Source organism: Panthera onca, chromosome C1 (genome assembly GCF_046562875.1).
Source record: "Panthera onca isolate mPanOnc1 chromosome C1, mPanOnc1 haplotype 2, whole genome shotgun sequence".
NCBI classification, from domain to species: Eukaryota; Metazoa; Chordata; class Mammalia; order Carnivora; family Felidae; genus Panthera; species Panthera onca.
This window is the reverse complement of record NC_138346.1, coordinates 7,322,728-7,335,482: the sequence shown is the minus strand read 5'-3', so window position 1 is coordinate 7,335,482 and position 12,755 is coordinate 7,322,728. Positions and strand designations below refer to the sequence as shown.

Here is a 12,755-nt window from a genome sequence, read left to right as displayed (position 1 = left end):
GTAAAGCCGGGTTTTATCTTTTATACTTGGATTCTTCAGGATTCCAGCATCCTTTTTTAAATTTTTTTTTGACGTTTTATTTATTTTTGAGACAGAGAGAGACAGAGCATGAACGGGGGAGGGGCAGAGAGAGAGGGAGACACAGAATCGGAAGCAGGCTCCAGGCTCTGAGCCATCAGCCCAGAGCCCGACGCGGGGCTCAAACTCACGGACCGCGAGATCGTGACCTGAGCTGAAGTCGGACGCCCAACCGACTGAGCCACCCAGGCGCCCCTCAGCATCCTTTTTTTACTTGAACAAATTTAAGTTGTTCAATATCCCTCTTCTACTTGAACACGTTTAAGTAGGTTTCTGGTCTTTGCAATCAAAGCATTCTTGACCAGGACCTAAAACACGGATATCTACTCACAGCACGTCTATCCAGCCTTGTAATAGAGATTTTGCCACTGCAATAAAGCAAGAAAACACAAGAAGAAGGCATGAAACTTGGGGGAAAAGAAGAACTAAAGCCATCTTTATTCACGGATGGCAGTGTTGTGTGCATAGAAAAATCAAAGAAATATACAAATAATTAGAACTAATAAGTGATGTATCAAGGTCACAGGATGCTAGGTAGCCATGCAAAACTTAATTGTATTTGAACATACTACCAGTGAACAATTGAAAAGTGAAATTACAAAACACTGGCATTTAAAATAGGATCAAAAGCGTTAAAATCCTCAGAACAATGGAATTAAAATATGTGTAAATCCTCAATGCTAAAAACTGCACATGGTTGCTGGGTTAATTTAAAAAACATCTAAATAAACAGAAGGTTAGGACATGTTCATAGATTGAACAATTTGAGGTGCTAATATTAAGGTGTCAGTGATATCCAAATTTATGTAGAGAGACGATGCAATCTTTACCAAAATCCTGGCAGACATTTTTTTTTTTTTTTAGAAATTGACAAACTGATTCTAAAATTTATATGGAAATGCAAAGGACTGAAAATATCCAAGACAATCTTTAAAAAGAACAAAGTAGGAGAGCTTTCACTACCAGATTTTAAGACTTTGTATAAAGCTACAGTATTTAAGTCAGTGTGATATTGGCATAAGGAAAGGCACTTAGATCAATAAAACAGAATAAAAGTCCAGAAAAGATCCACATGTCTGCAGTCAGCGGATTTTTTTTGTGGGGGAGGGGGGTGGGCGCCTGAGTGGCTCAGTCAGTTAAGCGTCTGATTTCGGCTCAGGTCATTATCTCACAGTTCGTGGGTTTGAGCCCCTCATCCGGCTCTGTGCTGACAGCTCAGAGCCTGGAGCCTGGTTCGGATTCTGTGTCTCCTTCTTGCTCTCTGCTCCTCCCCTGCTCGCACTCTTTCTCTCTCTCTCAAAAATAAATAAAAATTTTTAAAAAATCTACTAAATAAATAAATAAATGACTCGAGAGCAACTTGTATGCATATGGAGCACAGACCTAAATGGGAAAGCTAAAAGTATAAAGCTCTTTTTTTTTTTAAGTTTGTTTATTTATTTTGAGAGAGAGAGGGAGTGGAGGAGGGACAGAGAGAGAGAGAGAGGGAGAATCCCAAGCAGTGGCAGAGCCGGACGTGGGGCTCAAACCCACTAACTACGAGATCATGACTTGAGCCAAAATCAAGAGTCAGACGCCCAGCTGACTGAGCCACCCAGGCACCCCAAAGTATAACGTTCTTATAAGAAAAACATAGAATATTTTTATGACTTCGAAGTAGTCAAATATCTCTTAGGATGGAAAAGGAAAAGCAAGGGAAAAAATTGATAAATTAGTCTTCATGAAGATGAAAATTTCTGATCATTAAAGGACAAGAATATTAAAAGAGAAGCCCCAGACTGGTAGAATATCCATATCTATATCTATATATCTATATATCTATATCTATATCTATATCTATATCTATATCTATATCTGACCAAGGACTTGTCTTCAAGATATATAAAGAATTACTAAAAATTAAAAACATAAAATTTAGAAAAATGCACAAAAGACTTGAAGAGGAACTTCACAAAAGAAGATATGTGAATGGCCAATGAGTATACGAAAAGGTGTTCAACATCATTTGTCATCAGCAACATACAAATTAAAACCACATTGAGGAACTTCAATATATTAGAACAGATGCAGAGTTGGCCAGCACCTGGTGTGACCAGTATTTTGATACCTTGCGGGTAGGAGTGTGGAATAGTACAACTGTTTCGAACAATTATTTGGCTCTTCCTAATACTGTTAAGCACGTACCTATCCTAAAACTCAGCACTTCTACTCCTGGGCATACACCAAGAGAAACAAGTGCATGCATTCACAAAAAGACGTGTCTGAGAATGTTCATAGCAACTTTATGCGTAATAGTCGAAAACTGGAAACAATCCAAATATCCAACATAAAGACGGGTAAGCAAATAGTGGTGACACTTCTCAGCAATAAAAAGAACAATCTGATGTAGATACACTGATGAATCTGGGAAAAATATGTTCAGAAAGTCAGATGCCATTGCGTGCACACCGTGTGATCGATCGCATTCCCATGAAGGTCAAGAACCAGCAAAACTAAGCAAATGGTGATGGAGGTCAGAAAATGGTGATGTGTGAGAGGGCTAGGTATTGACCAGAAAACAAAGAGTCTTAGGGAGACTCATGGGCCAATGGAAATGTTGTTTCTTGGTCTGGTTGATGGTGTTAAAAAGAAAATCACAGGCCCAAGATGGTGCCACTGAGGTTAAAACCCTAAGTCATTAAACCAAGATTCAACACTTAACCTAATGGGAGTTTCAAGACCCCAGGACTATAGCCTGTACCTGGTCAGCCAGGAAGTTTTTGATCAGCACGGATAAGATAATCTGTCACCTGGGCCCTCTTCACCCCCTAGAGGAAGATGAGGTAATCTACCAACTGAAACCCTTTTGTCCCCAAATGAAGGTGGCCTCTCCTGAAATAATCCTTTCTTCCTGTTTATGATATTCTTGTCTTGCCTTGAAAAACCCTTCCCATTGTAGCGCCCTTCAGAGCTGCCCTCTACTTGCTGGATGGGGTGCTGCCTGATTCAGGAATGGATTAGTAAAGCCAATTAGACCTTTAAAATCATTCAGTTGAATTTCTTTATGTAACAATGGTCAAGTGGGTGTATATGTATGTAAAAATGTACTGCTGTCGACTGAATCGTGTCCCCCACCCCTCTCAAATTCACACGTTGCAGCCCTAACCCCCACGTGATGGTATTTGGAGGTAGGACCTTTGGAATTAGGTTTAGATGAGGTCATGAGGGTGGAGCCCCCATGAAGAGGAAGAGGCCAGACCTTGCTTTCCCTCTCTGTCCATGACATGAGGACCTATGAGAAAGTAGCTGTTTGCAAGCCAGGCAGAGAGCCCTCCCACAGTCTGACCACAGTGGCACCCTGATCTTGGACTTCAAATCTCCAGAATGAGGAGAAAATCGACGTCTGCTGTTTAAGCACCCAATCTGTGCTATTTTGTTACAGCAACTGAACTGACTAATACATTCATCACACCGTGTGCCCAAGATTTGCACGTTTTGTTGTAATGTAAAATTTCCTTCAATGAGTCCCTTTAAAATTACCTTTACGAAGACACTAACTATAGTAGCAATTACAGAAAAGAGGGAGAAACCATTTGGGGCCCTGCATGAGGTAGACGCTCTAGTCCCTCCTCGGTTGTTTCCAGCCTTTGTACCATGGAAGCTTCTTTCCTTTCCTTTTCTGTTTTCTTCTGTCCTCTGTTAAATTTGGATCACAAAACCTGCATTTACATGCATGAATCTAGGTGACAGAATTATTTTCCCGACTTAGAATAAAAGGGCGTCCAGCAGGAACGGGTAGCTACAGGCCCTGGGAATGTGTCTGTGGAAACATAGCGAGAGACAACTGGACTTATGGAACCAGGGCACTCTGAATGAGGGACACGACGTGCGAAGGTGGGGACACAGGATGTGGGCCAGAGCAGGGATCACATTACTTTACATAAAGGTCCGAGCCTCCACATGCTGGGGTGCCTAGTGAAATGAGGCGTGAGCAGAGGAATAGAAGAGAATGGATGGTCCTCGTGCACGACACCCACAAATGTTATCCCAGACGTGTCACATCTAACGCATCCTGATGTGGTAGCTTCTTGACCGTCGAAGGGTAACATTTCCCAGGAGAAACTTACATTTTGGTTTTTACCTTTAAAAGCAATAGCTTGGGGCCCTGGGTGGCTCCGTCAGTCTTCGGCTGAGGTCATGATTTCGCGGTTCGTGGGTTCAAGCCCTGCATCAGGCTCTGTGCAGACAGCTCGGAGCCTGGAGCCTGTTTCGGATTCTGTGTCTCCCTCTCTCTCTGCCCCTCCCCCACTCACACTCTGTCTCTCTCAGAAATCAATAATAAAAACTTAAAAAAAAAAAAAAAAAAAGCAATAGCTCAAGCCCTGGGAGCCCGATGGCCCATCAGGAGGTTTTCCTCTAGAAAACTTTTCCATAGCGGATACATTGTGACTTACCCTGCCACAGATATCTAGTTCAGAGAACATAATAGAAACAAATCTCACAGTGGGGATCCTGAGATCCACCTACATAAGCTCCCCAGAACCTCTGTCCTCACTAGGTCACAAGACGGAGGTAAGCGCAGGGACCCCCTGGACTGGGGAGGGTGCAAACGAGAAGGGTCCCCAGGCTTCCTCTCCATCCCCAATTCCATCTGCTTGTGCTTGGCCTTGTGTGAAATCTCAGGCAGACCACGTGCAAAGCTCTTCTGGTCACTCTTGGGTTACCAGCAAATGCTCTCTTTCCCTAGGTGTTCAAAAGTGCACCCCAACGTTATTTCTGGACGCCTCTCTTCTCCCAGTGCCGGCCACAGCTGGGAAGCTTCTGCTTCCTGCCCTGTCATCTCCTGCCCCCCCCCCCCCCCAGCTGCTGTTTGGGCCCTCAAAGTGGGGTACTTGTGGGGAGCTCCTTGGAGATACCTCACTGGGGGTCTCTGGCCATGGTTCTTTGGCGGGTGCAAAGCTCTCGAGCCGGCCACTTTCGGCTGCTTTCTGCCAAGATCCACCTGGCCCCTAGCAGGAAGCCGTGTTGGGTGGAGTCCTTTTCAAAGTGATTCATGGCTGGTCCCCTCCCTTGAGATCTATACTTGGCTCCAAGAAAACATGTGCCTTGCCTTGCCTTTGGGGTAGATGCCCCTCACTCCCTGCTCTGCCCTCTCCCCCACCCTCCCCCTTCCATGAGGCCATCAGCCAGCTCATCTCTATTTGTTTCCAGGAGCAAACCTGGTTCTGGTCCTTGTGTTCCACACCCCCCCCCCCCCCCGATTACAGAGATCTCTTGAAACCCCCCTCACTAGGGTGAAAATGGGGGATATGATCGTTAATTTCAGGTGTCAACTTGGCTGGGCCATGGTGCCTAGATATTTGGTCAAATATCATTCTGGGTGTTTCTGTGAAGATGTTTTTTGAGATTAACACTTAAGTCAGTGGACTTTGAGCAAAGCAGTTTATCCCCCATAATGTGGGTGGGCCTCATCTAAACAGTTGAAGGTCTTAATAGAACAAAGACTAAGTAACCTCACAGAGCAAAAAGGAATTGTGCGGAGGGCCTCCTCTGGACTCAGACTGTAGCTCTTCCCTGAGTCTCCGGCCCCAGACTCACTGAGCGGATTCTGCACTCATCAAGCCTCCACAACTGTGAACCAGTTCCATACATGGAACGTCCCCCACCCTCTCTCTCCACATCCTGCTGGCTCTGTCTCTCCAGGGAGCCCCAGCAACTACAAGGGGGAACCCCCGTGGGAAGGTGTGGGCAGCTCCCAGAACTCTGACAATTATCCCCCAGCAAAAACAAAGCCTGGTAACCAGTCTCCTTAGCCTTACCCTCTTTTTTATTGATTGTGAAAATATGGAAACATTTGTGTGCTGCTTGGGAAATAGCCATGTCCTGAGTCCTTTCCCTTTTCCCTACTCCCAGGGTCTTTCCGCTGCCCCCCCCCCCCCCCCGGGACAGCAGTTGGGCCCTGCTTGTGAAATATTTGTACTGTCACTCCTGCTGACCCCTGGACAAGAGGGATGAGCTAAGAGTGACTTCCCCCACCATCTCTTGAGCATCCTGTGTGGGTGGGAAGATATTTACGGTGTCGTTCTTTGGCTCTTAAGCCAGAACAGAGGCAACAGGAGTCAGCTGCCTTTATTATATAATTACATGTAAGTGAAATAGGTCCGTATATATATTTATTTATTAAGTTATGTATTTAAATGATTATATGTATAATCAAGGGCCTGTGGTCAAAGCCGTGTCAGGGAGCAAAAGAATGCTTGCCACCTGTTTCTGCGACAGCATGTCTATCCCGTACTTCCCCAGTACAAATATGGGAACACAACTTCCCTGTAACCAGGGATTTGTAGAAGGTGCGAAGTTTCTAAGAACTTAAGGAAATAAGGAGGAATGGGTATCAGGATTTTGCCACAACGATATTTCTCATAGTGTGGCTTATAGACCAGCAAAAAATTGGAACTCCCTCGGGTCAGAGATTGCTGTTGCCTCCCCCGTATCCATTCTCTTTTATTCCTTGGTATGGAGCCAATTTCCGGAGGTGGAAACAGACCTGGTTTGAAAGAGATACATTTCCCGGCTTTCCTGGCGCGCAAATGGAGGTGGCCGTGTGACCCAGTCAGTTTGGGCCAATGAGATAAAAGCACCAGTAGTTGAGTGGGCTTCAGGGAAGCTCCATAAGAGGAGAACAGAGTAGGCCACCACGAGTCCCCACCACCCTCTGCTTTTCTTCTTCCTGCCATCTGAACTATGGCTGTGATGGCCGGAGCTCTGGCAGCCACCTTGATAGCTGAAGGCATGAAGTAGTTGCTGTCACAACCCCCCAGGCTTCTTTCACTCAAGAGTCAAATAGATCTCTGTCATTCTAAGCTGTGTTTTTTGGTTACAAGCAGCTAAATTTAGTCCTAGCTGCTACAATACCCAAACATCCAACAATCATAGCATGATTAATGAATTATAATCCTATCATACTATAGATTACTTTATAGCCATTGAATAATTGTGTAGAAAAATATTTAGTAACATGCAGAAGGGTTTGTGATACACTATTAAGTAGGTTTGAAGACAGGATATATAGTAAGATCCTACTTTATGAAGAGAAAATAGGCATAAAACATACAGGAAAAAGCACCTTGCAACAGTTACAACAAATTAAAGCCTCTCTGGGTGGTGGCACCACACAGGGATTTTCCTTTTCTACTTCTCGAAATCAGTAATGTCTACAATTTCCCAGTTTTATGATGGAAGAGTAGCAATGGGTTATTTTTTTTTTTTAAAGGAGATGGTGAAGTTTTTTGTTTTTTTTTTTTAAACACAGGCAAATAAAAATTACTTAAAAAAAAACAAAAAACAAACATAAGACATCCTTGCAGCTGTCCGTACTTTGCACCAACTGGTCCTGATACATCTTGTCATGAACTGACCCCTCCTCTGATTTGCCCTCTCTTACCTTGTTCTCTTGGCTCCTGGGTCTGGCTGTACTGGGGTTCTCCACCGAGGCATTCTGCCCGAGGGGACATTCACGGTCAGGGGCTTATCCACAGACTGTGCGTTTTCCGGTGAACCTGTGACATTTAAGAAAGGCAGAGAGCTAGAAAATGTGCATCTTCCCCCTTTCAGGCAATTCTCTCTGCATAGTAGCAGCTTCACCCCAGGAGGGAAGAAGGAGGGAAGAGGGCTTTCTTCCGGTCACGCCCCTGGAGGGGACTTTGCCACGGCTTGCACGTATTTGGTGACCTGGCACGCCATCTGTACAAAAATTATAATTATGATGCAAGAAACTTCACATGCATGTACACACACACACACACACGTGCAGATGCACTCAGTGGAAAAAAGAATATTGGAAATGAGATTGCAAGCTTAGATACAAACCTGGTTAATGTCTGAGAGGGCAGTAAAACCAGAACCACTGGTGTTAATGTTTCTAGCGAACAAAAATCATTTGCAACGTGTCACTCTTTTAACATGTCACTTCGCAAGTCCTAATCGATATTAAATAAGTCAAGTTCCCTCCCCTGGGGCGTCAGACCGCCGGTAGGTGGGTGGTCAGCCAGTGTTCTGGTGTGACTTTGAAAGGGCGCCCATTCAGCTGACCTCGCACACCTAAGTCACAAACTGAACCGGGAGCACAAGCCTTCTTTTGTTGGGTGGGAGGGGCGGAGAAGCCCCGCGCCACGCGCTGGCTTGTGCGCTCCCCCCAGCGAGAGCAGGGGGAGCATTTTCTCCTTGGACTCTGGATCAGAAAGCTCTGGGCTGTCTTAGGAGTTAACTGCAGGGAAGGGAAACAGGGAGTCATTTTAAAAATACAACTCTGAGTCTGATGAAAACCTTATGGTCTGGACATAAATGGCAGTTATGAGGATGGCAAGAAGTGAAGTGACCCTGTTCTAGTCTACATGGGTGTCAGGGTTCCCGACTGGGCTTGAGAAGCCACAGACTCTTTCCCCCGACCTGGGTCCCCTCTCCAGCCTCATCTCAGATAGTCGCCTTTGCTTCTGCTCAGAAAGACCCCCGGCCCCTGGCCTTGGGCAGCCGTATCCGCTTTTCTGTCTGCTGGCCGTGCTCTAACCCTGTGCCATCCCTGGGCCACTGCCAGCCACGTGTGGCCGTTATACATTTGAAACGTGGCTGGTGTGGGGCGCCTGGGTGGCTCGGTTAAGCGTCCGACTTCAGCTCAGGTCACGATCTCGCGGTCCGCGGGTTCGAGCCCTGCGTCGGGCTCTGGGCTGATGGCTCAGAGCCTGGAGCCTGCTTCAGATTCTGTGTTTCCCTCTCTCTCTGCCCCTCCCCCATTCATGCTGTGTCTCTCTGTGTCTGAAAAATAAATAAACGTTAAAAAAAAAAAAAAAAAAGAAAAGAAAAGAAACGTGGCTGGTGTGACCCAGGAAGTAAATTCTTCATTTTTTTAAAACTTAAATTAGTTTAAATTGAAATGTAAAAACTGATACTCAGTTCAGTTATTGGAAAACTTTTAAGGATATTTGGAACAATCTGGATATGTAAATCTTTTTCTGACTGTACATTTTATGAAAGCTAAATCCAGATCAAATATTTCCAGTGAAAACTGAGCATGCAAATTGAGAGGGGCCGTAAGTATAAAATACTCTACAGATTTTAAAGACTGAGTGCAAAAAAAAAATGCAAAATGTCTTATTACAAATTTTTTATATTGATTATTGACTACATGATAGAACGATAATATTTTGGATGCATTGTGTTCACTAACATGTTAAAATGAATATTAGCCATTTCTTTTTCCTTTTTAAATGTGGCCCCTGGAAAATTTTAAATGATGTATGTGGCTTGCGTTATATTTCTGTTAGAGAGAGCCACCCTCACCCCTTCTCCCCATGCACAGGCTTTGGGACTAGAAGGATCTAAACTCCAGTTCAAGCCCGGCCACTCACTAGCTGTGTGATTTAGGGTAAGTGACGCAATTTCTGTTTCCTTCAGGTTTTTTTTTAATCTGTACAATGGGTATAGTAAGGACACCCTTAGCACTGAGTACCTACAAGTGCTCAGCCAAGTTAGCTCCTGTTATCTCTCTGGCCATGTCCTTATGCACCCTTCATGACTCGTCTAAAATATCATCTTCTTGGAGGAATCTTTCCTAACCCCACCAGAAGGGTCTCTTTTTTTGCCGTTACCTCTCTTGTATGATGCATCACTTGCAGTAGAATGACATCATCACAATATTGTGGGTCCCTCAAGGGCAGAGACTCTAACTTCCTTTGCGTGTGGGTGTGTTTCTAACTTTTAATTTATTAAGATTTTCGAACACACACAAAAGTCAAGAGAGTAATATAATGTACCATTCACCCAGCTTCCACGAATATAGTATTTCAGTCGTAGCTCTGACAACTCCCCCGTTTGTAAAAGTTTCTGAGCTTCATTCTGCTCAAGAAATACACTTCGGGGGGCGCCTGGGTGGCTCAGTCGGTTAAGCGGCCGACTTCGGCTCAGGTCATGATCTCACGGTCCGTGAGTTCGAGCCCCGCGTCGGACTCTGTGCTGACAGCTCAGAGCCTGGAGCCTGTTTCGGATTCTGTGTCTCCCTCTCTCTGACCCTTCCCCGTTCGTGCTCTGTCTCTCTCTGTCTCAAAAATAAATAAAACGTTTAAAAAAAAATTAAAAAAAAAAGAAATACACTTCGGGCAGATAAAATATACTTCGGGCAGATATACTAGGAGCTGGGTTAAAAGATTAAGGGATCCAGCTGCAAAGCTATTCCCGAGGTATTCATCTCAGATATTCTTAGGACAGCAGGAGCTCTGGCCGTCGCAGCACCAGTGAGAGAACAAGGGTGAGATGTCACCACTCAGGAAACTCCTGTCCCCAGACGCACCCAAATGTGGACAGCTCCAAGCCTCCCTGCTGGGATGCATGCACATCTGGGTGTTCTGTTGAGTCCTAGAGCAAGCTGTCTCTTTTCGATAGAAGCCAGTCTTATCTTACAGTTTAGGTCAACACTTTCTCCTGAAGGACCCTCATCATCATCTTGGGGGAATTTGAATTCTTTAGGTAACAACTTCAAAATGTTTCCTTTTTTTTTTTTTTTAAACGTTTATTTATTTTTGAGACAGAGAGAGACAGAGCATGAACAGGGGAAGGGCAGAGAGAGAGGGAGACACAGAATCTGAAACAGGCTCCAGGCTCTGAGCGGTCAGCACAGAGCCCGACGCGGGGCTCGAACTCACGGACCGTGAGATCATGACCTGAGCCGAAGTCGGACGCTTAACCCACCAAGCCACCCAGGCGCCCCTCAAAATGTTTCCTTTAATGGACCTGTCCTTGCTAGGTTGCAAGGCCTCTTATTCTTCTTTAATTTCATCAGGGCCTTTCAGCCCTGACGGCTTCACCTGCGTGTCAAGGGACAGCTCTGCTAGCAGCCCATGGTACTGACCTGCCAGGTGGCGGGTGTTCTGTTCAGGAGCATCTCTGGCTTTGCCTTTGCTTCTGCGTCTCATGGAGCGATTGAAGATGGAGTTTCTCTGAATTCGGATGAAGCCGTGGGCTTCTGTGTCTTGTGTCTCTCGGTCCAGGGCGTGGGGCATTCCCTCTTCTGAGGCTACGTCGGGTCTCACCTTGGCCCGTTCGGCATCAGTCTCCCGAGGACCACTCATCAGTTTCTTCCAGGGCTTTTTCAAACCTTCAGATCTCTTCTCCAGCTCCATCGGTTTGAGCACTTTGGAATAGAAAGAGAACACTTTGCAGTTAGGGTCATCAGGGCTAAATATTCCATTCAGAGTCTGGCCTTCCACTCCCATTCAGATTGGATGGAATTTGGAATAATCTGCATATCTGGGTGGCTGTGTCTTTGTCAATGAAAATTACAGTTTAACCACTGCAATTTTGGATGCACTCAAGTATCATTTTAGAATTGAAGTTTGTTTATTCTATTCATAGGATGTGCTTTGGGGAAAATGCTTCAAGTGGCTTGTATAACTAGCTTTCAAGTAAACATCTTCTGAGTCATTCAAGAGAGAGACTGCAAAAACAGGAGAACTCCAGGAAACCAAAGCAAAAAAAAGGGAAGACGTATGAACAGACTCGAAAGTAAAGTCTTGGGGAAACTCAAAAGGGCTATCAGCGAGTAGTGGTCCCACAACAGTGAATTCGGGGATGCAAAACTTGAATCCTGCGAGGACAGACCTCTTGCCATCCTCTGGCGGCTAGGTCTAGTTGTGGATTAGTGGCCTCTCTGATAGGATGATGCCTGGCTGCTGTGGGGACAAGCCCTCCCCCACCCCACCGACTTGGGTAACAGAACGGTTCCCTCCCTCTGGGGTGACCATAGTGGACATCATCTGAACCAGGGCCCTCTTCATGGGAAAAGGGGTGTAATAGGATTACACCAGGACTGTCCAGGCAAACCCCAGTTTCTTCCCAACATGGGTCTTCTAGGGTACAGGCTCTCAGAGTGGCGAGGGACCAGGGGGATCCTTGAGGGGAGCATACGCCGGTTAGGACGGTGTGCAGACAGGAGAGCACGCCAGCGATCTCTGTGGCTTCACATCCCTCCGAGGGTTCAGAACCTGGGGTCCCATGGACTCTGGAGGTTTAAGTGGTCCTTAAATTGTATGCAGAGGCAGAATGTGGGCAGGTACCACTTTCTTGATTACAGGTGCAGACCTTCTATTACGTTGTCAACGACTTTAGAGACTCAGGAAAGCTTAAGAACCGCCTTTTCTGCCTCTGTTTTCCTCTGTAAAATGTAAAGAATGGGGACCTGGACTTGAGGCACCCCACTTCCCACCGCCCCCCCTCTGCTTACGCTAGTGCTCGGCTTCCGCAAGCCCCGCCCTCCAAGTTCCTCATGGGTGAGTTCCCAACCCCCTTCTCCTCCCCTCACCTCAGTCCAAATCCCTTTCGGGGCAGGTGGTCAGGTGATCTTAGAATATTCAGGAGGGTGGCTTCCCTAGCTCCAGGCAGAGCATATCTTTTTAAATCTTTTTTTTTTTTTTTTTGCCTAATGACACAGATACAGGAGGTTTGTCCTGGGATGTTGCCTCCTTTCCTACCTGCCTGCAAGTCTGAGGATGTTTGATTAATGACCCTGCCCATAAATAATCAGCCAAGCGAAACAAGTGTTAAGGTGTTAGAGGTCAGAGAGCCCTAAGACAAGGGCCTGCCTTGGGGCAGCTTGACCCGGCTTGTGGGGGCCTAGGGAGCTCCTTCGGCACCACGGCCAGCTGTGTGAC

General features: G+C 45.8%; 2 protein-coding genes across 4 annotated transcripts in view; one reads left to right on the top strand and one right to left on the bottom strand.

Moving 5' to 3' along the window:
- NEU2 (neuraminidase 2) overlaps window positions 1–12,755 on the top strand; it is an 88,525-nt gene that overhangs the window by 23,966 nt on the left and 51,804 nt on the right. For both annotated transcript variants that reach the window (XM_060624180.3, XM_060624179.3), the window contains exon 2: window positions 9,413–9,478. The gene's annotated coding sequence lies outside the window, so the exon portion shown is untranslated. The remainder of the gene's footprint in view (window positions 1–9,412; window positions 9,479–12,755) is intronic.
- Window positions 1–12,755, bottom strand: part of NGEF (neuronal guanine nucleotide exchange factor) — a 109,817-nt gene that overhangs the window by 64,099 nt on the left and 32,963 nt on the right. Inside the window, exons 2-3 of one of the 2 annotated variants that reach the window (XM_060624176.3) lie at window positions 10,958–11,239; window positions 7,502–7,616 (exon numbers count right to left, since the gene is read on the bottom strand). In XM_060624176.3, the coding sequence (XP_060480159.2) occupies window positions 7,502–7,616; window positions 10,958–11,239 (397 nt within the window). The remainder of the gene's footprint in view (window positions 1–7,501; window positions 7,617–10,957; window positions 11,240–12,755) is intronic. The other variant, XM_060624177.3, reaches the window with a different exon arrangement.